Source organism: Phaethon aethereus (genome assembly GCF_964289735.1).
Source record: "Phaethon aethereus genome assembly, chromosome: 8".
In the NCBI taxonomy this organism is placed as follows: Eukaryota; Metazoa; Chordata; class Aves; order Phaethontiformes; family Phaethontidae; genus Phaethon; species Phaethon aethereus.
The window spans coordinates 2,962,178-2,989,497 of NC_138584.1; the positions used below are offsets into that span (position 1 = coordinate 2,962,178).

Here is a 27,320-nt window from a genome sequence, read left to right on the forward strand (position 1 = left end):
ATCCACCCACATGCATACATAGGCTTTTCTTCTTAATTTTTCCTGCAGGTCCTCTTCCTGCGGAAGACCTCTACTGTCTGCTGAAGCAGCTCAAGACCATGTCTGTTTTTACATTTTCTCCACCTGTGTTTGGGGTGCACCTTGGTTTACAGTTAAGCTGAATTCCTCTGATAGAGCAAAAGGATTAACCCTGTGAAGTAAAGCCTGTTGTTTTACTTTGGGAAACATTTCTAGCTGATCTGCAGTTGAAACCCTCAACATCACCATCTGCAGGCAATAACCAGCGCCCACGTGTCTCAGTCAGACCGACAGGTATACAAGCAGCGCAGCATTATATTTGCCTTCACCACAGACAGACTTTGCTCTCTCCCTTTCTCCCACTCCAAATTTTTATGTCCAAAGCTTGAGCAGGATGACACTATTCGCTTTTTAGGAAGAATTCTCTCTTACCACAACTAACTTTTAGTAATAATTAATGGGGCATAATCATTTAGTGTCTCCAAGTACGAACAGGTCATTAACTTACATGACCTCTCCCTCAGCAAGTGGAATATCAGTGCTTTATACTTTGAAACACATAAGGCACACCAACTCATATTAAATGGATGACCAGATTTATAACTAGTTGTCCTTTAAATCGAGGTTTTAATGAACTTAGGAACATTTTAAATTAAATTAAAAAAATATTAAAAACCCCAGAAAACCAAACAGTTATTAAAAATATCTATTGGATAGATAATGACTGCTAGCTATTTGGGATCTGGCAGCCCAATACTACCGTTTAAGCAAAATCATCTTTGTGATTAGCCCAATTTATTCCTCATTTAATTTTACCTCCTTCATCCTAGTTATTAGCTTTTAAAAAATGCAAGGTAATAGATTTCCAACAATTTACTGATTCTTCTTTTTAAAAAAGCAGAAAACTTCTGAATGCAACCTTTGTAATTCCTCATCTATCAGATAATACATACACACAATCAAGTAAACATATAATTGCTACAGCTTGAAATAAAAATGAGAACAACTAAAACCTGAGATTTCACTTTCTGCTTCTATAGGCCATACCTATTCTGCAAGCCCAACTGATAGTGGGAACAAATCCAACGTTAATATTTAAAAATTAATGTTGATATTTAAAACAGGTGTGCTGAATAAACATCAGCACACTTGTATATATGGGTGAGAAAAAACATATTAATTAAAAATATACTTAGAACTGGACATGTATTTTATCGGCCCCAAGCACCATTGTTCTCTGTTAAATGTTCCGGCACAATGTATTACCATGCCCCAGCGTAGAAGGATGGACTACTACCCACCTGATACATCCAGAAACGTCTGTGCGCGTCCAGTTCCTGCACTACTAGTTGCCGTACATTCGTAAAAGCCTTCATCGGACAAGGAGACCTTGGCAATCTCCCAACTCATGCTAGACGATTCTCTAGAGGGAGAAAAGGGCATACTCACTAAATTCCTGAAAGAATCAAGAGGTACAAGAATTTGGGTTCCTGACTACACACATAGGAAATTGTCACAATAATTAAGAGGAAAAACAGACCCTCTGATGAATCAAATTGGATCTAGCTTTATGGATTTTATTTAAAGAAACAGTATATACACTGTCAGGCTTTTTGTAAGTATTAAGGAATGTAAAGTTTTTGCAGAACATCTCACTTGCACATCTACAAATATGCCTTTAACATATGTCACCAGTTGGCACACAATAACTAAAACCACTGTATTTGCAGTCATTCACTCAGCTGCTCATACTCTATTGTTAGATTTACTACTTGAGAAGATACCTTTCCTTAATACCCTTAATACCGACAAGTTTCTATGGAGAGCTAGTATGTGGTACCAAACCTGTGGCTCTTAGTAGCAAGAGTAACAGGGGTTCATCCTCCCAGCACGAGCATCTCAAATTCCCAGGTACAGATAGGGGCTACACATAAAGGAGAGCCCGTCCTTTACCAGCTATAATCCCCTTCCCCCCCGCCCTCTATGCAAATCCACTGTTAGGTTCATGCAGTGGAGAGGGCAGCATCTACCCTACTACAAGATAACTACATCCAGGCAGCTTTCTTTGTACTTTTTAAACTGCAGGGACTACACTCATCCCAAACATTTACAATCCAGCAAAATGTGAAGTATCTGCATGAAGATGACTCCGACTTCTCCTCTGCCGGCTGCAATTCTGAACTTATGACCAGCACTAACTATGATAATCCAATATTCTGCACATTGATTGCCCAGCCATACAAAAATAAACAGCATAACAAATATAAAGACAGACTTGATGGAAGGTGGGGTAGAGGTCTTGATGACAGATGAAAATGGAGGGTGGGGTACAGAAGAGATGCGAGCAAGATAATATAGCAGATTCAAGACTGAAAATGGAGGGTGGGGTACAGAAGAGATGCGAGCAAGATAATATAACAGGAGCCCAGAGGAATAATTGGAGTTTTTTATAAATCACAGCAGGGACAAACCTGATGGGCAATACCGTGTATCTATCATATGCAATGTTCAAGTCAAGAAGAGAATAAAAGCATAACTACATTGACTGGTGGTTACATGTGTTTAAAAACGAACACTCTTACAGCTTCTCAAGATTCAGAACCACTTTTTATACAACTAATGGTGCAAGAGACACACAGATAATGACATAAATGAGCAAAACAGTGGTTCTTCCACAGTGTCCCAGTGCTCCCTCTGGCCTGTTGCTATGGCATATAAACAAAACCGATGAACGCTAAAATATCCATGATAGCTTTGGCAAGTAATTGCCACGTTATGGGAAAACACTAAATCAGTGAACCCTTTGTCTCTCTTTTATTTGTTTGAATAGATTGATTTATCAACCCCTAAAAGGTATAGAAAGAGCAAGAGAAAGACACTTGGAATACGCATGACAGTTGAACGCTGTAGCGCCATGAGACAGGCAATCCAACTACACCAGAAATGAAAACAGTATACAGTGACCTTAAATGGCTTCCTACTTACTCTTACTTCATACTTATTCTAGATAACCTAATATATCATATATAAAATCCATGACATTTTACAGTGCAATGCTGGCAAATGGAAATGGCAGTAGCTGCCAACATTAAAGAACAAGGTAGTGTTTCTTCCAAGTAAAAAGTGAGAAACTTCTCTTTTTCATGGAAAGTATGTTAAAAGTGAAGTTATGCAATCCTATTCTTCTTCGTTCCTGACTTCTGCTATACACCAGATGTCAAACATGGAAGCCTTAAGAACAGAAGCATAAGAGGAAATGCGTCCAGAGTGCAAAAGCTTGGCAAACAGAGACCTGCAGCGGTCTATTAAAAAAAAATAAATTAAATACAACAATGGCAGCAATGAATAATACACACCTCAAGGCATCTGCTGCACACTTTAGCACTGACTCTTAAAAAGCAGTAACTGCACACAACTCTTCGCAACATGCGTTGTTGGGATAACTCAGCACCTTTCAACACCAAGTCATTTATTTACCCAAATCACTTTACAGTATATGCAATTTGCTGATCAAGCCACTTATCTTGTCAGTTTGGAAAATACAAACATACTCCCTTAGCCAAGTTGCAAAACCCAAAGCCCCAATCACATCCTGGTTATTAGTTACTGTAGAAACACTGGCAGAAAGCACAGTGATATTCACGTTGTACCTAACCTCATCTCTTGGTCACCACAAACCACTGCACTCCACATTGCGTTTTCACTTGTGAAGTTACCAGCAGCAGGCTGTGGCTCACACGGAGGAACTAAAACCTCAGCTTCACAAATACTGCACTAGCTAGCGCAGAGTTCAAAGGGATATATTCTGCATGGTTTAGCTAATCAGATACTAGACTTGACTAACAACCACAAATACTGGTTGATTCAGAGTGATTTTTTTTTTTTAATTGTTATTATGATTATTAACTAAATGGATTGTCTTTCTTGTCAGAATTTCACATGTTGTTTTTGCTGACTCTGTTCTTCGCAGGGTTGGTGGGATCTGCCATACAGAATGGATTTCAAGGGCACATTAGTGCTCAGTTCCCACTGATTTCCCACTGGAACGAGGTGCTTAACTACTGTTCTTGGTCTCCTCAATCAGACTTGTCAGAAATGCACTAGGATATTCATTAAGATCCAGATTTTCTTACTAGACTACCAGAGGTTGCAGAAGTCTAGAAAAACAAAGCTGTTGCAATTTTAGAGCAATTTCTTTTTCCTACAGATGTTACTCATTTAAAATTAGTCATTATTATTACAGCTGATAGTACTTCTGGAATCAAAGTATAAAAAAAATTTTCAAAGTACATTCACTTGAAAAACCCTTAAGCTATATTCATTCTAATGGTACTTTCAACATAGACAACTGTCACGTTAGAACTAGAATATTCAATTTATAAACCATTTACTTTTTTAAATATGTATGAAAAAATATTGAGTAAGGAGGAAATCTTGTCACCAAAACAAAACTCAAACTCATGCAATGCAGAGCTATAATACAGCTCAAATCTGCTCTAAACCAGTAAGCTGGACAAATCCTGTATGGAACTTCGCTACTAATAAAACACAGACAAGCCAAACTGAATTAGATCCTATTTACCTGTGATCAATAATATTTGGCTTGAAATATATTTTGCTACATTAACATGGATGATCTGTTCATTCATCTGGTCTGTAATACAAAAATGAAAAATGCAGCCCGATCATAAAGGTGCTGGATATGCGAAAAGCAAGGAGTAGAAGTTTGATAACTAAAGAATGGAAAAAATTACACGGCTGCTAAAGTATGTGCCAGGGTTGGCTAAATGTAAATGGCATCTCATTAAAAAAATAATAAAATAAAAAGAGCTGCAGCTTTTCACACTGCCAACAGTGTACAAGGGAGCATCAGAATGTATTTATTTTGGTAATCATGTACTTGCTATTGAATGCTAGAACTTAGCCTTCAGTCTTCTCCTCGAGTGCTTCAGGCTTTACAAGAGGCCAACAGAGGCTGCCGACATTGCTCTCCGGTACATACTTCCCTTTTGCTTTCAACTATCAGAATTACAAAATGGATTTTATGAATATTTTAATTCATTTATAATTCCTTTTTTTTTTCCGTTCGTATCTCATTCTACAGAGAAAGAGCAAGCAATCATATTATTTTATTTACAATATTTATCATATTATTTTATAATCAAATATATTCAGTGTAAATTTTCCTGTTTTGAGAGATTTTTCTGACAAGGAAAATTTTCTAGGATAGGTCATAGAACATACTTCTAGGGCATCCATGAAAGGCCATTAAAAATAAAGCAAATGAATGCATGTTACGTAATCATCTATGTATCATGGGGTGTATTCGTGTGTGTGTGAGCAGTGTGTTCCAGAAAAAAGCTAGCTACCGAGCTACTTTACATAACTTTCAAAAAATATACATTAAAAGCATTTGCCTTCTAGGTGTTTAGACCCAGTGTATCATAACTTAAGAGCACACATTTGAGGGGGATTTTGGCCAGGACCATATAATCTCACCACCTATGGAGAGTGTACACCCTCCTCAAACATGCATATATACTTAGATTATAAAGCTCTCCATAGAATACAGCCTCCCTCATGAATACCACCAAAAATAACAGAATGGAAGTAATAGGACATAAGCAGTGTAATACTAAATAATAAATAGAAGTCATAGGATATAAACAGGAAATAAAACTGTACTGGGGAAAAAAAAGTCGCTACTTACTTGAAGAACTGATCCACTCCTAGTTTTACTCCATTTTTAGTAAAACGCTGAGTAAAAGGTATAAGACTTTCTACGTGGCAAGGAACAGACCCTGGCTGTAAGTAATATCCTGGAGTCTTGGTGGGCATTGTAACTTTTGGAGCATCTGAAGAAAGCAAATATTCCCCAAAAGATTATTAAGAGCTACTAACATCTATCTTGTATTTTCCTTTTATTAAAAGGAAATTCAATTTCTGATAAAGTTATACTTCGTAGATAGTGACATTAACTTGTCCATCACAATCTAGAGATAGAACTTGGGAAGGCAACAGCACAGAAAGTATTTGTGTAAGTTAGAAAAAGATACTAGATATCAATTTTAACTGATTCAGATATGACAAATTCAAGTTAAAATCTCTTACCAGGAGTAATACTAGAAAATGAAACACTTGAAACTCTCTGAAAAAGATAATCATCCTTGTCATAGCCCATTATTTTAACAAAAAAAGCTTCATCTGGTGGAATGAAGTCAGAAATATTCCATAGTCCATAGGGCTTTCTGTCGGGATAGTATTTCACAGGCAAAGTCTTAAGAAGTTCCCCTGTAACACTCAGAAGTTCCAGCCGGTCTACTCTAGCTGGAAGAAAGATCCCTGTGGTATTTAGCAGCACGAAGGTAGGAATCCCTAGAAAAACAGACACATGCTATTTTAAAGTGCTTAAAAAAAATAAGTAATTATAAAAGGAAAGGTTAAATGCCATATTTATGGCCCACTACCCCATGAATGCACCATTCAAGTTCAACACTTACTTACTAAGTAGTAAAAAAACTAAGTTGTGCTAAGCTGTGCTCTGCTTATTAGCTGTCAGGAGTCACAGCACCGACTAGGGTTTAAATAACCGGTGTTTCTGAAATAGCAGCCTCTTTTATTGACCCCTCACCATGCCCCAGAGGCAAAGGCTTTTTCTGAAGCTCCAAAAGTAACAGAAACAGAGTTGCAGTTTTGAGGCATTTCATAGCTAAAAAAATCTGGATTTATGTGACGTAAAAAACCAAGCTAATACGAAAAAAAATACTGTAGTATGGTAGAACAGGAACATTGGCTGCTCTTACACATTCAAGGCCCAAGAACCAACCAACAGCAGCCCCAGATTTACAATGAAGTTCTCCAGAGAGACCATTACAGAGTTCTACTTGATTCTGGGGGCCCAAAACCAGTTATTGTTTAGCATGGAATAAAATGGAAACAAACCTTGCACTGGTCTGCTGGATGTTTTTTTAAAGTCTAGTGTTGGCTTCCTAGAAAACCCAGCTCGAAAGTCAATCGTGCTGAGACCTGTGATCCGGACAGAGTGCCTTCCACTGCTCGAGGTCTGAAAAAAGCAATAGTGTGAAAGAGCATGCACATAATTAGCGTTTCAGGAATTGCAAAGTTTCAGATCCATCCACTGAGTTCAGCAGATAGACTTCAGCTTTCATTAAAAACAAGACAGAAAGGAGGCTTATGCCAAAAGTTCTAAGTAAAAATGCCTTTAATAAAGCTTTACTTTCAGATACTGGACCCTACAACTGTAGCCTCAGCAAAAAGAGACGATTTGCCTTGGGGGTAAATCACAATGCAACCACACAAGATCAACAACTGCTTGTCACATGCCAGTGACTGTAATGGGAGGCTGTCTGGAAGTTAGGATTTTGACCATTATAAAATATATTACAAAATAGTACCTGAAACACAAGTCAACAGAAAAAAAAAATCTGTGTGAATTTTTTGCTGATAGTGTATATAAACAATTCACTTCCAGTGCTACAATAATTTATCTTACCTTTTTATTCATTATAGCAAGCTCCCTTTTGAAGTATACACAAAACTAATTTTACCCATGAGGCATGTCATCAAAAACCCTAGGCACTGCGTCTCATGACACAAGTGGCAAGCACAGACCAGCCTCAATCAATACTGTGTATTAATGGTTCTTCTCGTTCCCAGCCCAGGTCTCGGGGGGAAAGCAGAAGATGCAGAAATATCTCCCCTCTCTATTCTCCACCACGCACCCCCACCTCATCGTTCTGGTTGAATCAGCAAAAAAACAAATCACAAACAACCCCCACTCGTCCACCAGCTCCTTGAAAAGCCTTAGCTTTACATTGTTGGAGGGTACAGTTGCTTTTATGCAAGTCCTCAAACTTACAATTAGAGAATCACAGAATCATTAAGGTTGGAAAAGACCTTCAAGATCATCAAGTCCAACCGTTAACCCAACACCACCATGCCCCCTAAACCATGTCCCGAAGCGCCACGTCTACATGTTTTTTGAACACTTCCAGTGATGGTGACTCCACCACCTCCCTGGGAGGATCAAAATCAATTGTTTTGATTTATCTTCAAGTTACTCTATCATTCTCTGCTGAGAAAGAAGAGGACAACTGCTACTTGCCAAGAGTGCACAGGAGCCCAAAGGTTTTTGTCCTCACCTACTTCCACACCGTTCAGGTCTTAGAGACAAAAAAAAAAACCCAACAAAACCTCCACTGCTGCGCTGCTCTGAGCAGGGACTTAAATTTTTTTTTACAGACTTAACAATGACAAACCCATGGATGATTCAACCAGAACAGTAGGAAAAAAATATAGCTTCAAAAGGCTGTGAAGAGTGATATCTAAGATATATGATACCAAGATCAAATCCATGGTTAGTAGAACCTACTCCATGTTGGTTTTTTGGTGTTTTTTTCAGTGAGACGATACAGCATATGAGACTTGCAATGTGAAAGAAAATCAGTATTAAAATAATTCCACTGAGCTTTATCTATCTAGAGAGTACTATCTGATCCATTCTCAAATACATAATTCCTGCAGTTTAGTAACCACTTCTGGTTGGTTATACACATACAGCTGCATGTGAATATTAAACAGTAGTTTCTTATAGCTGCCTAGGGACAGCCATTTAGACACTATGACAAATTGATGTCTATCTGATTAAAACAACCTCGATTCGCTTCTATTTGGTTAGCCTTTCACCTCAGAAAAATCACTACTAAAGCCTTTTTTATATAAACCAGCTGTTAACAATACAAGGAAATACTTAAGTGTGCCAAACAACTCATGTTATCAAGCGTTAATTGGCAGTTAAAATTTCATTAGACAAACTGAGTGACGAAGTTTTCTTTTTATAGCTTTATGCATCTTTATAAGGAATTTATAGTGTGATTAAAACTTTTCACAAAGGTTTTTTTAAGTCTTCAGTCACAGCCTTAAAATTTTTGTGCAAACAAAACAAGCCAGTGACTAAAGCAGAGTAAACAATCCATATAAAAACACATTGGGAAATTATTTCTCTTTATGAATTATTCAGACCTTTGGATACTTGTGAATTTTTAGGACTGGAACAACATCATAAAATGTTACCACTTACTAGCAGCGATAAATGCATCTATCACTGTCATGCCTAGGAGCTGGCATTCTTATGCCAACAGTTAAGAATAAATTTCATCCCAAAGGATTGCTTTCCAATTAGTATTTTTGACAAGTGTCTTCCCGTTATTTGTAGTTTAACATGGATCACTGGTATCATACGTTAGCGTTTCCCCTCCCAGACTGGGCAAGTACGACAAAAAGAGCAAAACACGTATTTGTCACAGGTTTCAGGAAAAAATGCTTTCCCTGTCTTGCAAACAATACAAAAGAAAATTGCCTAAAATACATCTATCTATAAACAAAAGTATGAAAAAATGCATAGGTTTTCGTAAAACAAACTCTTAATTTTCACACAACAGAAAAGCCAAGCTGCAATGGCTAAATATATTTTTTTTTTAATTGCATGGTTATATTTATGTACTTATATTTACAGTGATGGAGATAGCTGAATTAGGTTGTAAGGAATGTGCTCCATTCCGCAGGAATCACTCTGGACTGGTTTGTCATTACACTCCATTGAACCAGCCGCGTTTGGCTACATGGGTGTCAGGGAGTGACAGCAGCAGCAGTCATTAAGGACCTGTCTTGATCGCAACAGCAGCCAAGTTCTGCTGATCTCTCTCTCATTGCTTTTCCTCTCCTTTTCTCAGTCACACAAATGAACGACGACTCCTGTCACCTTGTCAACCAAGAGTACTATAGCAGACCTGGAAAGAAAACTTATTTATAAAATACACATACGTGCACAGCTTTGATGTGCTCGTACTGAAGTACCTGCAGGCAACTAGAAGTGAGTGTCCTGCAGTAGAGGAGGCAACTGGATTACTCAGACCTGTGATTTAAAGGCTTTGCTGAGCACTGAAACTGCACTAACACTTGTTTGTGGATTAAGGTGGGATCTTCATGGACCAGTCATTCTCCAGTTGATTTAGCATTGGCTAATACTGTTTAGCTCACCATGATTTGTTATCAATACTAAAATTACAACTTTTTGCCCTTCCGGGTGACAAGTACCTATAGAAGCTCTTTGCACAAACCTAATTAAGACCTGGTTTGCTCATAAAAGTTAAAGTAATTAAAATATTTCAACTATATTCAAGGCAATTTTTTTCTTTTCTTTTTTTAAAACCCAAAATACGTAAATTTGAATGTTTTATTCTCCACAGAATTGGCAACAGCATTGTGCTGAGCTCAGAAAAATAAAAACCTTACAAACCCTCACTGCAGGAGCAGCCTGATGCCTTGGCCAGGGCTGGTTTGCGTCTAGCTGAGCATGCTGGCCTGGTTCCAGCTGAGCCACTTGGCTGTTTGCAGCATGCTGAGCACCAGCCTTGGCTTTAGGAGACCTTATTAGCTCCGGAGGGTGTTCCACATCAAGCCGCTAAGAGTGGCGAGCTCCTCTCTCAGGAGCTCCCGGAATCCACAAATCTGGGCAACACAGTGCAGGCACACACAAAAGGTTCCTCATGGCTCAGCTCAAGTCCAAAAAGGCCTCAGCTTAGCAACATCCACGCAGGGCCAGGGAGAGATCACACAGGGCTTTTGCTTTTTCTGCACTCTCTTTCTCTGTGTTGCAGGGCATCGGATGCGTACTGGACTGCACGCCGAAAGACTCCAGCAGGCTACAGAGTTGAATAGTAAGGCACTAACTGTAGGAGAAGTTCTCTCAGTACCCAATAAGTCTGATGTTATTAAGTCCAGCAGGACCCAAACTTTTTTTTTTGTGTTCTTTACAGACCACCAGGGTGTCTCTGTATCAGGTTTTTCAGCGTTTCGGGTCCTGGAAGCATAGACAGACATTCAAACAATTCTCCATAGAGCTGCTGAGCTCAACATGCTTTTCCAGTTCCACTTCTTCAGCAGTACCAATAGTTTCCTACAGTGCTGTACGTGAATTAATAATCCTTTTCAAACTGCCTCTGTGCATATGGCACAGACAATACACAGCATGGATCCCTTCAGCATGCCTCATAGGGAACTTGGCTATGAGAGCATCTCGCACGGGTGACTTCCCCTCCAAAACTGACAATACAGTATTTACACTTCTAGAATAGAATAGTTCAGTTGGAAGGGACCTATACCAGTACGATCGCTTCCACATCAATTTAGAAAAGCTGGGATTGTTCTGCTTCACCTACGTAAAGAAGTATACAACAATAAGGCAAAGCATGAGTCCGTTTAGGCCACAGTTACACACCAGAGCTGAGAAGATGATGTAAAAACATACAGTTCATTATACCTCCTTTCCTCTCCCCCACTCTAAGCACGTACATCTCAACACACTGTCCCCTACGAACCAGCTCATGGTACAGATTCGCCTTTATTTGTTTGAAGATAATCTGTCCACAAAACGTAGTTAAATGGTGTGATTTCTACAATAAACAGTTAGGCCTTGCACAGCTTTTAAGGTGTGGTAGCGGGGTGTCATTTGTTAGCTAATATGTTTCAAGTGTTTTGGAACATCAGCATCTAGCCATAAAAACAGAGTTGGGGCTAGTGCTGAAGTTTATTTAGATACTGTCTTATCCACAGCACAATCCTTAAAGTTTTAACATTCCATTCACATTTGGTGCAATTACATTTTGAACAGTTGGTTAAAATGACATCATGAAAACGTTGTAAAACAAAATGATGAATACATACATTTCCCTAAGTCTAGCCAATGCCTAAGCTTCATCTTCCAGTTTACCGCATTATAGTTAAACACTCTTTCTCATCCCTTTTCCATATTACGGTTTCAGGTAAACAATTTTTGGTATGATATATTGTGTTAACTTGAATCTATGCTAAACTAGGGGTTAAGGCTAGTCTAAGCAATCCTCTTTCTGTTCCTGATTTACACCTATTTTATACATACATTTAATGATCTATAAACAGTAAAGATTTCAGGTACACTGGCTTCAATTCACAGCCCCCAGCAATTTGTGTAGCAACAGGTCGTAAGTGCTCTTGGAAGTTACTGCACTCACACATCTTGCGCAGCACATGCCTCACAACCACTATATGGCACTGACAGGAACACGTGGCCAACCGCAAACATTTAAACTAGCACCATCACCCAGAGAAAATCCCACAGAACCATAGTTCTAAGTGGCCCTTTCATTGCGGAGACATTTTGTCCCTTCATTTCAGACGCAAGTACATTAATGTATCATTACCTAGGAGCTGGTTGCTTGCTGCAGCTCTCAGAACCAGCAGGTATGATTGCTCTTCATCTATTTCAGCGCACATTGATCATGCTCAGGGTAAGGAGGCTCCAGCCAAACACTCAGGGAACTTTCCTACAGATTGTTGTGGGAGCAGCAACTTTTGGCATAGGGAGCTTGATCAAGGGCTCACATTAAGTTGCTCGGTCAGCTCCAAGAAGACCATTCCAACAGAGTCTTAACGATCCTTTCTTGTTTGGTTAATACTGCTAATCATGTTGATCATAGAATAGTTTGGGTTGGAAGGGACCTTTCAAGACCATCTAGTCCAACTGCCCCCCACAATCAGCAGGGACATCTTCAACTACAGCAGGTTGCTCAGAGCCCCGTCCAACCTGACCTGGGATGTTTCTAGGGATGGGGCATCCACCACCTCTCTGGGCAACCTGGGCCAGGGTTTCACCACCCTCATGGTGAAAAATTTCTTCCTTAGATCTAGTTGAAATCTGCCCTCTTTCAGTTTAAAACCATTACCCCTGGTCCTATTGCAACATAATTTCTTAACATTTCCAAATCCTTTAGGGTCCATTCTGTAACTGCATGTGCTAGGATAGCACCCACATGAACAGATTTGTTTACGTACTGTAGTATTTAAATAATTTACAGATAAGGAGTTTGAATTAACTGTATATTGATTATGTGGGCCTGCTGATGAAACCTCTGGCCTGCAAAGTGCACATCATCTCCCTCTCCTAGTTCTCCAAACATACTATACACAGGAAAGCCCTCATGCGCCCATGCTCTCTACAGAGTATCTGCTCATTAGACTCCAAAAATTCAGCATTCACTTCATCCTTTTTCCATCCAAAGGAAAAGCATGACCTAAGGATGTCACTTAAGATAGTAATGTCCAATATGTGATCATCTTGATACATCTTTTACTACTGCCTTCAGAATATGTTAGAACATATATGTCAGAATGGACATTTATTATAACACAAATTCATCTAGGAATACCTACAATAAATAACGTTATAAATCATTGTACAGCCCCCTTATAAGCCATAGGACAAGTCATATATGTTTTCTGCAATAACTTTACCTTAATTGTCCACGTTCCAGGCTCTGGATCTTTGACATTTACTACCTTTGCAGAGTTGTGGATATTTAGCAATTCATTCAGTCCTGACCCTTTACTGATCTGCTTACCTAAAAAAACAGGGAGTAAATACAGTATTGAGTAAATATAGTATTGCCAAAAAAAAAAAAAAAAAAAAAGAGCATAAATACAATATTGTTCTTCTGTCCTGATGATGTATTTTTGATGCCTGACTTTCTGCTTCACAGTCAATGACATTTACAACAGTCAAAGTTCCCTGTAATTCTTTACCAGAATACTAAAAATGCTCATTTATTTTCACACTTTTCATCTGTCTGAAAGACACATCTGGGTCTTTCAGAGCACTAAAGAGAAAGGTGAAGAAGTTGAGAATGGGATGACCCAGTGTCAATTTTTAAGAGCTTATTAGACATGCCTTGACTAACTTCAGTGAAACTATGTGGATTTAGATGCATGGAGCTGACCTATGAGAAGGTAAAACATATAGATGGGGTCAAGGCTTCAGTTAAGCCTGACAGCTGCGCCCAGAATTGTGTTATCACGGTTTGAAGAGACACTCTGAGTAAATTTCTTTCTTGTAAACACAGAAGAATGCCTCAGTGCATAAAATATTTCCAAGATACTAAAACTTAAGCTATAATCCTTAGCCAAAAATCCTTCACAGAATACAAAGTACGTCTGAATTTATTTCTGGAGTGCTGTTCCAGGCTCCTAAGGCATCAACATAACAACAAACAGTAGATTTGTTCAAAATATCTTCAATTACAAATTAGCATCCAAATCTATAATTGCATTCCCCATTGCACATAGTTCAGCTATAGATGGGCACATGAAACAGGGTTTGATTCTGAATGCTCTCATAGTTCAAAGAATCCAGACCTTGGTTTACCTTTTACCACATAAAAAACAACCATGGTGTAACCCCTAAATGATGGTTCAGTGACTACATAAATACATGAAAATCAAGAGTGTCCAGAAATTTGGAATGCAAGAACGAACAGTAAGAAAACAGATGTAGGTGAGGTAAAGCAGTCAGAATAGGGAGGATTTCCAGTTTCCTCTGAGTCAAAAAAAATAAATGGAACACTGGGAACAACTGAAACATCAGAAGTGCCCATATACAAAGATTCTGTATTTTAAAAATAAAACCAAAAAATATCCAGAAATCCTGATACTGCTTTCCACAATGTGAAAGACGAATGAATCATGAACACAGCCTTCTCTATTGGAGACAGTAGAGATGATTTGCCTTTTTCATTCACTTGTTTTGCTGTCACAAAAGAAGGTATAAAGTACTTCACCTAATGGATCATGAATTTCAATTGTTGGTGAAGGACCACTCAAGGACACTGTAACTTCTTTCAGACTTGGATCAAAAGGGATCTGCCAAGTGTTTACAGCCATGGTCAAATGGTCTGTAGACAAGAGATGCACTTTGGAGGCTTGAACTGCTTCTTCAACCCATTTTAACACCTAGAAGAGAAAACAACAGTTGTTATTATACTGTCAACAGTATTTGCTGTTGAAATATTTCCTCCTGAAATATTGTCCCTACTGTCATGTAGAGATTCCATGTTAACTTCTCTTATAATAGAAGATCACTACTTTCACCTGTGATACTACTACCTGATGACACACAGCTACCACACCACCCTGAGCAAACACAGCAGCAAAGGACTTGCCTAATGCAATCACCCAATGCATCCATTTCAACAAAAATATTCCGGAGACAGCACACGCAGGGTTTCAACTTCTGTCAGGAACACACAAGAGCACAGGCATACAGAAAGAAGACAGCACGCCGGGAACATATAGGAAACAAAGCACCAACATCAAAGCCAAGGTATGCTTCAACTTCTGCTGTTCAGTGTGAGAATCAATATACACGATATGACAAAACAGATAGCCTGGAAAAACAAGGACCAAAACTATGTTGTCTTACCAGTGCAGTTATCAATTCTGAAGTGAATAGGCTTATTTACCACATTAGAGCATTTAAAAAAAAAAATTAATACTTAAAAGACATGCAATTTTAAGAGAAGATATTATTGAAGCCATGATCAGCATGATGTTTAAAGTAGTACAGAAACAGATCTGGATACACCTCTACACAACATCTACATGTACACTTTTAAAAAGGAATTAGGCATACAAATCTATGCATATTCTGGTCATCATCTAACTATTAATTGCCTGCAGCAAGAAGGAAAACTCCCTCATCCAGCTGTACACAGTAATTGCTATCTAGGGACTTTTTTGATTATTTTTTCCTCCCCCCGCCTAAAGCACCCAATAAAAATTACTGTTAGGCACAGGTTGGAATAGAGGGGAACAATGCTTTAGAAAAGAAATTCTTGTGACCAAAACCAAATTTGTGCCTTACAGAATTACAGCCCTTAATTTTAAATATTTTCAATCAATGATTATCAAATAAAATAACATTTTAAAAGAAGCCAAAGCATAGGTCTACATTATCACCTATTTCAAGTGAAAATAACTAAGGAACAAAGATAGCCAAAACCCAGACAGTCTAAGGTCTCACCTATATACCTCAACTACTGCTGACGCTGGAGCTGAGCACTATCAGATCACCCAGCACCAATAACATGACCAGGACTGACAGAAATGGCGTCACGCAAGTGATGCCGGATTTCCCAGAGCACAGCATGCGGGCTTTACCTCAGGTTCGTGGTAGGCAAGAGGAGATGAGACACTATTTTGCCCAAGCATAAAATTAGAATACTACAGGCAGATGACACAACTATAAAATTTGTTTCTATAACCTGATTTATCTAGGTATGTGGTCTTGGTGGCAAGGTGCTGGCAGCATGGCGGCCTCTGAGAGGAGAACAGGGCCTGCCCTGTGCCGGACATGGCCGGTCCCAGTCGGTTCTGCAACAGCCCCAGCCAAGTCCCTCGGCCACACTGGCGGCACCGCTGTGTAAACGTATTTAAGAAAGGGCAAAATGCTGCCTAGGCCGTGAGGGGTGAGGAAAAAAAATGTGTGAGAGAGAGCCCTGCAGCACCCGAGTGAGAGAAAGAGCGGAGGCGGTGCTGCAGGTGCGGGAGCAGAGGCCTCCGCGCTAGCGCGGATGTTGCCTGGCAGGACCGCGGCCCGTGGGAGAGACGGCAGGGAAGGAGAGGAAGAGCGTGAGGAGGAAGGAGCAGCAGAGAAAAGCCCCCGTGTACTGACCACAACCCCCGTGGCCCTGCAGCGCTGAGGGGAGGGAGGAGGAGTCAGAAGTGAAGCGGAGCTTGGGAAAGGAGGGAGGAAAGGTGTTCACGCTGGTCTTTGTTTCTCACTGCCTGAACGAGTGATTAAATACCTATTTTAACTAGCAACAAATTAGTTTTCCTTAAGTCGAGTCTGCTTTGCCCTCAACAGTGATTGGCAAGCAATTTCCCTGGTTTTATCTCGACCCAGAAGCTTTCTCGCCCCATTCCTCCTCTTTTCTGCTTCTGCCCGGCTGCAGGGAGCGAGCCAGCGGCTGAGCGGGAGCTCGGCTGTTAGTCAAGGCTAACCGGCCGCAACCCAAAAACCCAGCCTCTCCTAAAAAACCACCTGGCTGGTCAGAATAAATTACACTACATCAGCCTTTTACATCGTACGGCTGCAGTTTGGGTTTCTTCCAATCCCGCTGAAGCAACGTCAGTTCTATATAACATCGTGAATATGATCCTTGGCAATATTGAGCTATGATTTTAGGTTACCGTTAACCATCGCTGCATTCAGAAACATCTTTTAAAGGAGCTTTCTATAACACCAGTTCATACGGTCAGTGGTTTCAAGACCTTGAAACCAACAATAAACTAACCTGGACATGTCATCTGTCAGCAATGGAGGGCTGAAGAGCGAGTCCTTAGGTCTAGGACTCGATTCACAGAATCACAGAATCACTAAGGTTGGAAAGGACCTTCAAGATCACCAAGTCCAACCATTAATCCAGCGCCACCATGTTCCCTAAACCATGTCTTGAAGCACCACATCCACACGTTTTTTGAACACTTCCAGAGATGGCAACTCCACCACCTCCCTGGGCAGCCTGTTCCAATGCCTGACCACCCTCTCGGTGAAGAAATTTTTCCTAATATCCAATCTAAACCTCCCCTGGCGTAACTTGAGGCCATTTCCTCTCGCCCTATCGCTGGTTACTTGGGAGAAGAGACCGACACCCCCGTTGCCACAACCCCCTTTCAGGTAGTTGTAGAGAGCGATAAGGTCTCCCCTCAGCCTCCTCTTCTCCAGACTGAAGAACTCCAGTTCCCTCAGCCGTTCCTTACAAGACTTGTGCTCCAGACCCCTCACCAGCTTCGTTGCCCTTCTCTGGACACGTTCCAGCATCTCAACGTCCTTCTTGTAGTGAGGGGCCCAACACTGAACACAAGATTCGAGGTGCAGCCTCACCAGTGCTGAGTACAGGGGTACAATCACTTCCCTACTCCTGCTGGCCACACTACTGCTGATACAGGCCAGGACACTGTTGGCCTTCTTGGCCACCTGGGCACACTGCTGGCTCATGTTCAGCCGGCTGTCGACCAGCACCCCCAGGCCCTTTTCCACCAGGCAGCTCTCCAGCCACTCCTCCCCAAGCCTGTAGCGTTGCATGGGGTTGTTGTGACCAAAGTGCAGGACCCGGCACTTGGCCTTATTAAACCTCATACAGTTGACCTCAGCCCATTGATCCAGCCTGTCCAGATCCCGCTGCAGAGCCCTCCTATCCTCCAGCAGATCAACACTTCCACCCAACTTGGTGTCATCTGCAAACTTACTGAGGGAGCACTCGATCCCCTCATCCAGATCATCAATAAAGATATTGAACAAGATCGGCCCCAGAACCGAGCCCTGGGGACTTCAGTCTACCAGACATCTGTTGGAAGTATAACACTAGCCCAGAAGAGCCTCACTTCCTTGGTTTGTTGGGCATAATTTGCATACTTTTCCATTAAAAAATGTGGTTTATGTGCGAGAGAACTTTGTGATAGAAACTAGATTCCAGCCTGTTTTAAGTAAGTGTGCTTGTTCTTACATTTTAGCTATGAATACTCAGCAATCTTTGTGCAAATGTGAAATAATATTTAAATAAATAAGTGAAGGGCTTCATCCACAAAACATGTGACATGGTGGGGACATGTTTTCATAAATTATTATCCCTCCGCTATTAGTAATGCCTCGCCTGAGACATGCTGAATGCAACGCTCCCAACGCAATGTGAAGTGATGTTTCACTGTTAGCACTGACCAGGTAAGAACAGTGCTGCATGCCAAACGTTTGCATAAGCAGGGTACTTAGGCATACTTTAAGAACATACCAAAAAAATCACAGTAAAATTAACCGTACTACTCAAAACCCCTGAATTAACATGACCCAAGAGAGAAACATGATTTCTGCAACAGCTAGTGACACCAGCTATTCAGCAACTTCTGTTCACTTTAGACGAGTCTGGAACAGGAATCACAAGGCTTCAAAAAGATCCAGCTAATTTTAAGTTTTACCTTTGGAAATTATATATTTGTGTCCAAAAAGGCTTCCAAAAGAAATTTCAATCTGTTCTACTCACATATATTGCGAGAATGACACTTTTTTGTACTAAGTATATGGAAAGGTTTCTGTTTAATTCCAGGATCTTAACTCCACAGGTAAGTTTTTAAGCAAATTGTAGAATTTAATGAACCTATATGCATTTTCAGAAGAAGTTTTCCAGTCTAGCTTAAACTCATTTCAAGAGATTTAAGCAAAACAAATCAAGTCACAAAGTAAAGCACCGTTGCAGAGGCTTTGCCTATATATAAGAATTGGAATCACATTGGTATTTACACACAAAGTTCTTTCTTAAGCTCAGATTTAATATTTGCTAAAATGACATTGTAACATAGATACGATGGGGGAAAATTTTATTATTGGGAATAATAAAATCTATTATTCCCAAATTACTTGTTGTTTTTAGAGGAAAAACAAAAACAAAAACAAACTAGGTAACAATTTTAGCTCCCACGACACATTTTTGGGGTCTTCTAGTCACCACTAGAAGGTCATCCCCAACTCATGGCCATCTACCTGACATGCCTCTTCCTGAGCAGCAAGCACAGCAACCAGTAGTGTGGAGATGGCAACCCACCCATCCAGCACTCCTGGACTAGTTCTGTGCTTACTGCTCATGGCTGGAAAGAGTTACAAGGTCCAAGCCTTCAGCAGCTTAGCCTCATGTGAGAAGATTCTCTCTAAATTGTTCAGTTTTCTATTAAAATCATTATTTTGCAGTGAAAATAAGCTCAAATAGAAAACACGGATGGAAAGAACATGCAATTCTACCCAGGTCAATCTGTACGCACTACTAAATCTTACAAATGATGTCTCCACGTTATAAACTAGCACAAGATACTGGTTCATGATTGCTCTAAGCCAGTCCTGCATTGAAGGAGAAGGGATTTAAGTTTGTTAGAATTATAATGATAAAATTACTAATTGAGAGCACACATGCATACATGATCTCAGTGACCCCAAAGCACTCTGTTGACCTTTGACAGCAACCGCAACAAGAAAAAAGCATCTTAAAATCCGAGTACTGGCAATGAGACTGTTGCAGCAGCTCTTACCAAAAGATAAAAAACAATGTCTAACAGCAGCCACGCTGATTATAAAATGCGCCTGGAGCCAAATTATCATCTTGCCATTGGTTACTTCCTTGAGTTGCTCAGGTTTTACATGTTGTTTTCCATGTGTTGTAGTTCATGAGCACAGGCACATGGAGGAATTGTTTCTGAGGCGAAACCAGCATAAAGAATTCTTCTTTCTTCTCTCCTTGCAACTGCTCGTTCTCCTTCCTAAAGTTCACCACCCCTACTTATCTGTTTCTGGGGTCGTGCTGCAAGCCAGATCATTAGAATCATAGAATCATTAAAAGGATCTAGACAGAAAACAACCCAAAGAGGGGGAAAATGTCTTAAACCACAGCCACCAAAACTCCATAGCACACTACTTCCGCAAAAGAATTTAAGACAGGTCTTTCCAGCTCTAAAATGTTTTTTTTATGTTTGTTGTGAGGTTTTTTCCTGATTACATCTCTTAGTCTACTACATCGTATTAATTTCCTTTACAACATATCTTGCTTTCACACAGCCTAGTTCACTTCAAGCCATTGCAGGACCATGTTTCTTCTACAGACTTGGGAGGCAAGTGGGAAGTTCATCAGCATACAACCATTTATTTCTAAACAAAAAATCTAATCAAAACAAATGCTTTTATGAGCCCCAGATAACCTTTCTGGCAGACAGGAGAGCTGAGCCATGGAAATTGTTCCAAAAGCTCGGCTTCTTTCAAAGGTAGTTTATATGAGGCCTTGCAGCCAAAGACAAGCAACGGCTATTTAACGACGCACAGCAGTCTAGTGCATTTTAAGAGGTTAATAAAGAACACTTTCAAATTAGAAAAGGAATTTTCAGTAAAGAAAATGAAGTGAATCCAATCTCCTTCTACTCCTTTCCCCTGTCAATGACAGAAAAGTAATTTCAGTTAACCAAAAAGTAAGTTCGGACATTGGGAAAAGAAGAGCCTGCCTTGCGCCCCGACTCCTCACAGGTCCGTTGCTGAAACAACCAGTATACTTGCAACTGTGACGCTACTCTGATTCTTTTAAGGAAAGTTGCTGGTTTCTTGGACAGAAGAAACATATCTGGAATAAAAACACTGGTTTCAACCTCTGCTGGGCCACCTTTCTTCAAATCACAGACTGCCACAGCACCACTTGGGCATGTTCTGCAGAGAACAGGCATCAACTATTTTTGGGTGTGGAAGGCAACCAACTCTTTTAGGTATTGGTTTCTTTCTTGAGACAATCCAGCACAGGGTTCACTGCATGGGACCAGGCTGGTTTTCGTCAAAGTGAGGACAAATCTTATCAGAAAGGGGAGCTAAACTTCCCTGATAAAATCCAGTAAATACTTCCTCGGTACACAAATCAGGTCAAAAATCTAAACCTGAAGGGCACAGATTTAGCTGTCTCACCAAGTCTGTTAATAACGGAAAACACGGGTCCAAGGGGTTAGCTTCTGCACTGCATTGTTGTGTAGCTGAAGTGCAATTCAACTACCACTACATAGTCCAGATGTCTGCATAAAAAAAAAGAAATAAATTTGTACGTATGCACGAGATAACGCATTTCAGAAGTTGTCAATCACAGTGATTTGACTGATTTCCAAAGTTGCATGCTGAATGTGATTCCTTCTGGCATTTCCCAGTACAGCTGGGAAAGTTTGTCAATAAAATTACTTTTTAACAAAGTCCGAGAGATATGACATATGTTCAAAGAACACTATCTGTTGTGCACTGGTAGCTGTACATTCAAATAGTATTGACATAACTGAAGACCACCAAAATTACTGACTAGATTCTTTAAGAAATCTCAACATAGAGAATCAGCTATGTTCTCTCTCCAAGAGAAGGGAAGGTAACATTTTCCTCCATCTCCACCCTTCTCCCTCTGCTCCCATCTTTGACTTTCACTTCACAAACAAGAATGTTCATTCAAAAACTATCCAAATCCACTAGCCCAGTTTAAGGTTTGAGTTATCCTATAAAGGTGAACTTAACGCACTTAATCTCATTTCTTTGAGGCAGTAACACACACTGAAAAGAAAAAAAAAGAAAAAGAGAAAAAAACCAAACCCCATCCTATTTCAACATCCCTTTGGTTTCAGAAAGCCTCAAAATGTCAGCTTCAAAGAAAAAAAACAAAACCTCAGTCTTGGATTTTTAGATCAATTTAAACCAGCTGAGTTTAAATTAAGGGAATTTTCAACTGGATGGCTGAGTACACACTAAGTTTTGTGGTCCCTGCTGGAATTAGATAATTTGCAGGCAATGAAAAAAATTCTGGGGATGTAAAAATATTTGAACATTTACCAAGGTCCAATCCGAGTCCAGAACAGAGATGGAGCTCAAACTTTTATTTTCCAAATCTTTCCCAAGTTGGCTTTTGTTTTTAATGAAAACAGTCTTCCACTATGCAAGAGCTTTCCAGACACCTTGACTCATCTGCCAGAGTTTGATACTTTATCTAATGGAATAGATATAAAATTGAAATACTAGTATTGCCATAGTTTCATCTCAGATGTATAATGGGAATTTCAAGGATACTAGGTGTCCATCTGTGTATCTTACAGAATAAGAACATTCATCTGCTCTTGAAGCACATCATGAGGTTCTTCTGGTTCTGATTATATTTTAGTATTAATGACACACTTAATTCTGTTATCTTTCCTTATCTTTCCAAGCACATGAAGTAGAAGGTGACAGGGACCAGTCAACATGGATTCTTCCAAAGGAGGTAGGGGTTAGTGGATTGAACTCTTCCTCCCAGCATACCTTTAATGGGAGTTTGGTCTTTCTTCTTTCATTCCAACAGCTAGGTAGCCAGATGAGGACATGAATACAAGTCACTGCCAGGATTCTAAAAGAAGTACCTCCTACTTCTGCAGCTCCTACCATTTGTTACACTGAAAAAAAGATATCTTAAGAAGCAGCTTGCATTTTCTTTCACTTTTAAAATTTATGAAAAAAAATTAAGTACAACTACAAAAATGTGTAATATTTCTGAAGAGCCAGCATACACATTTTATATTTTGACCTATTGCGAATATAAAGTAAAGTGGGGGTGGCTCAAGATCTTCAGGGAAGTCCAACCAACACTAAACATTAGGCATGGACTCTCAAGCACACGTTATGCCAAATATGTCTGACCTTAGGCAGGTGGAAATGTATTTCCTTACATAAATACATATCGATCTAATTATATAAAGTATGATTTTTAGACTCTCTGGTTCCTAGAATGGTACATTGACTAAGTTGACATGGGTTCTGTCCTCATTCTTGTATTTTTAGTTTGTGCAATTACTTTGCATAACCGCCAAGTTGTTACATTAGCTACACCACCTTAATCTCTTTATGCTGCTTAAGCAAAATGGGAACAACACATTTCTGTCTCACAAGAGTGTTATGCGAACAGATGCAGCAATGAAATACTCGGATACTACAGCAACTGCTGTAAACTTTAGCTAAAACTCTGGTTTACAAATCGTATGCAGGCTGGCTGATGACCCTGAGGCTACTTCAGAGTTCTCTTACAGCTGAATTTGCCCTTAAAATAAAATGCATCATCCCGGGGAAGAATTATGTTGTGCAATCACCATTTCAGAAAAAAAGAAAACAAGAACATCTTTGTTTTTAACCCAAGTATGTATCAGAAGTAGAAGCTACTGGGAATGAGTAGGGGTCTTAAATTCAGAGTGGAACCCTACTTCAGTTTTTGAGAGTTTTTCAAGTTCAAAAATGAAAATGGAAGGCAACAGAACGACCCAGCTGTCTTAAGTCTGGCAGTAACTTGCTTGTATAGTTACATTTTTCCCCAAAGTTCAATAGGCAATTCTGGGAGATCCATTTCCCAACCCTGTCATTCCAAAGAGGTTTGCAATACTGCTGTAACACTGGTTTGGAAGTAGATTCACCCCCCCCTGCTTTGGACCCTTACAGAAAGCCCCCAAAACAACAGGACCTTTTGTTGTTCTGCCAAAATGTGACTTGATTAATATTATTAGAGGGGGAAGGGCAAATACAGAAATAATTTATAACACTTCCCCAGAGAATTTGCTCTTGCAACCTGCCCTGCTGTCAGGTCATTTCTTGGAATGTATACTGAAACCTGGAAAATCTATGGAGCATGGTCTCTATTCCCATTTGTTTATTCTGGGTCACAAGAATATTTCTCAAACAGTCAATGCAACAGGATTTGAAGTTAACCGTTTCATTGCTTAACTGTATGTAGGTTGATAATTCCACCTACAGAGAAAAATATTCTAATGATGCTTTAAAATGCACATCTAAAAATATGACTGAGACAGTGCATGTGAAAATTATACTGTGAACATAAATCAAAAATTATACATATAATTACATGTATAAAAAACAGACAACTGAAAAGTTTTAGTGTTGAATCTCACGCTCGTCAAAGTTAGGCAACACAAGATTTAAGCCTGCCTGCTTTCAAGTATCTTTAAAACATCCTTTCGCAGTTGCTTTATGACAGTCCTTATGTACATGATCAGAGTCTATTTCTTCCAGCGAATCCAAGTTCCATACAAAACGGAGAAAGGACAGCTGTAACTGCTTTTTTACCCTCCTTGTTTGGCATTCACTGTACAATACACGTCTTCAGAGTAGAAGCATACTCTCCAAAGCATCATCCAGCTGCCTCTAACCATGAAACCATTCCTCCTTCTTCTATGAAAACGCATACTAACTGTTTGGGACGGTGGGAGAAGAGAAGGCAAGAAATAGGGCTGTGCAAGAAACCTTCATTCTAAGCTGTAATTTTTTTCTTTTGACTTTGTCACCTTACGTTATTCTTGTAAAGCAGCAGAGGGGCCTTTTACATCTTTAACTAAGTGAAACAAAATTTAAAATCGCTTCCTCATGTAGCATCATCCAACCATACACTTGGTTCATACACACTATGCACCTTTAACACTAACGTGAGCCGTGTAGGCGTTACTCCTAGGTTGCCATCCTCTGTGAGGACTAACAGGCAGGAGCAATAGGATGTTTTCCAGTAGGTTTTAGAGACTTCACAGCAAAGCATTCATAAGTGTGAATACTGGACTCCATTCCAAATCCACATGAACTTACAAACGTTAACCTTCTGCACCTTCCCCACAAGAGTGACCCCTTTTGCACCACTCCTTTTAACACGTTCTGTTACCAGTCTTGTCCTGTCCCTGCCTTCAGTCCCCTACCCAATCTTCTCTCATTCGCATCATCGCTTTTATTCAGAGGCTTCTCGTCCAAATTCCAAACTTTTTTTTTTTCTCATCTAGTCTCAACCACCTTTCAAGTCACTCAACAACACCTCCTTCTTCCACTAAAGTCAACGCCATGTCTCCGGTCTCCTTCACGGTCATTCCCCATCCTCCTCCCGTCAGTGGAACTGTATATGGAACATCCATTTCTATTGATTTTTAAAATCGGTGAGAAAGCTGTATTTTTAAGCAGCCTAGAGAAAATTTTCCCTTCTTACAGGAAGGTTAGAATAAGAAAAGCAAGTAAGTGTTTCAATACTAAAAGAAATGGAAAACTACTACTCACTAGTTCAGCTCTTGTGAACTCCCAAGCTTTAACCATACCGATCAGTCCAATTCATCATACACAGTAATGACTCATTTTTACCACAAACAATGAAAATGAGCTGGCGGCATGATCCAAACCACCAATGACTAGTTAATCACCACTATTTTTAAGCTGGATCACATTCACACTCTGCTGATCATCACTGTTCATCTTAACACCAGTTCTGGCATTGGTACAAACCTTTGGGCATCAGAATCATTTACAGGAATTTCCTTCATTATGGGGGCAATAAGTAAGCGTGGTGTAACATAACTTCAGTTCAAGTCAAAATTAGTACCTTCTGGAAAGATGCAAATAAAATTGGATATGGCTGTGAAAGATATAGGATTTGTTCTTAACAGGAGATTTGAACCCATGTTTGATGAGTATGATCAATGCATTTTAGTTTCAAGCAATTACTGAAAATCAAGCCCTGAGCCTACAAAAGCAGCCACGGAACCTTACTGCAGCCAAGGAAATCTCACCCTAAAGAAACACCTTTCAAGATCATAGAAGTCCCTGCTCATTGCAGGAAGGTTGGACTAGATGACCATTAAAGGTCCCTTCCAACCCAAACTATTCTATAATTCTATGATCACTACTTAAATGCTTTGATAAAACATGCATACTAACCTTTTGGAGACAAAATGAGAATGCTACTGTTCTTTCAGACAGAAGGACATTCATTTTAGAACTGACTCAGTAGGATAAAAATCTCAGAACCAGAAACCAGTTTGAAAAATTTCACACTGAAGACTACTTAATTTGTAGGTAAGTACAGTAGTATTCACAAGTTGTTAATATAAGTAGAACTTCAAAACCAAAAGTTGAATAGTAAACATTTCCCTTTTAAGGACTGTGATCACAAATTACTTTTCCTCCCTTATGGACCTGTAATCAGCTAATTCATCAAATCTTACTAAATATGATGAAAACATATTTGGCCTCCTAGTATTATAAATCTGTCATGGTTTTGAGTACAGGGTTACCTCTGGAAATGATGGTACACTTGATCCTCCAAATGAAGGAAAAATCTAGAAGAATGTTAAAAAATAAAAACAAAACTTGTGCTTTGGACTTTAAGAATATTCCTATTAACCTAATGCACAGAAACCATGGCATGTTTGACAAAATACGACCACCTTCTCATTCTGTCAGAAGAGTTTCATTCAGCAAGCGGAGATACTTATATAGACTGAATCCAACAGAACTTTGTCAATTGACAACAATTTTGACCAAGTTAATTGTAGTATTTGAGATCATAACATCTTTTTTAGACATGAAAAAAAGGCAGTAAGTTTTCTTAGTCTTCTCGATAACACAAGCACTGGATAAGTATCAAGTATTGTTTTGTTGTGTTTCCTGGTAGCTAGCTTACACTATTGCTTCATTCTCCACTTAATGCACAAAGGGCAATGATGACAGTAATGGTTTGAAACTTTATACACTAAAAATAGCTTGCTTTGGGTTTTTTGGGGTAGAACAATCAAAAATGTTTTAACAAAACAAGACATTGGTTTGGCAGAGTATTCACCGTCAGTGACTTTGTAGCTCTTTCCTAATCTACAATTCAGCATTAGCTGTCTCTAGGCGCAAAACAGTGAATATGTTTTAGCATTTATAAACTTCATTCTTTACACATCATTGACTACTTAGATAAAAAGGAGCACCAGTTTTATTTCTGTTGAATCTTGCCTGAAGGATATACCATAAACAGCTGATGTAGATTACTACTACATCTCCTGTCCATCTGCATCCACCCGATGGTGGATAAGCTTCC

At 39.6% G+C, this 27,320-nt stretch overlaps 1 protein-coding gene across 1 annotated transcript in view; it reads right to left on the bottom strand.

Annotated features, from left to right (window-relative positions):
- The window catches only part of HMCN1 (hemicentin 1), a gene marked incomplete at its 3' end in the record, with an annotated part of 205,695 nt that overhangs the window by 136,969 nt on the left and 41,406 nt on the right, over window positions 1-27,320 (bottom strand). Inside the window, exons 5-10 of the mRNA XM_082003017.1 lie at window positions 14,688-14,859; window positions 13,369-13,475; window positions 6,961-7,081; window positions 6,130-6,393; window positions 5,729-5,873; window positions 1,320-1,441 (exon numbers count right to left, since the gene is read on the bottom strand). Of these exons, the coding sequence (XP_081859143.1) occupies window positions 1,320-1,441; window positions 5,729-5,873; window positions 6,130-6,393; window positions 6,961-7,081; window positions 13,369-13,475; window positions 14,688-14,859 (931 nt within the window). The remainder of the gene's footprint in view (window positions 1-1,319; window positions 1,442-5,728; window positions 5,874-6,129; window positions 6,394-6,960; window positions 7,082-13,368; window positions 13,476-14,687; window positions 14,860-27,320) is intronic.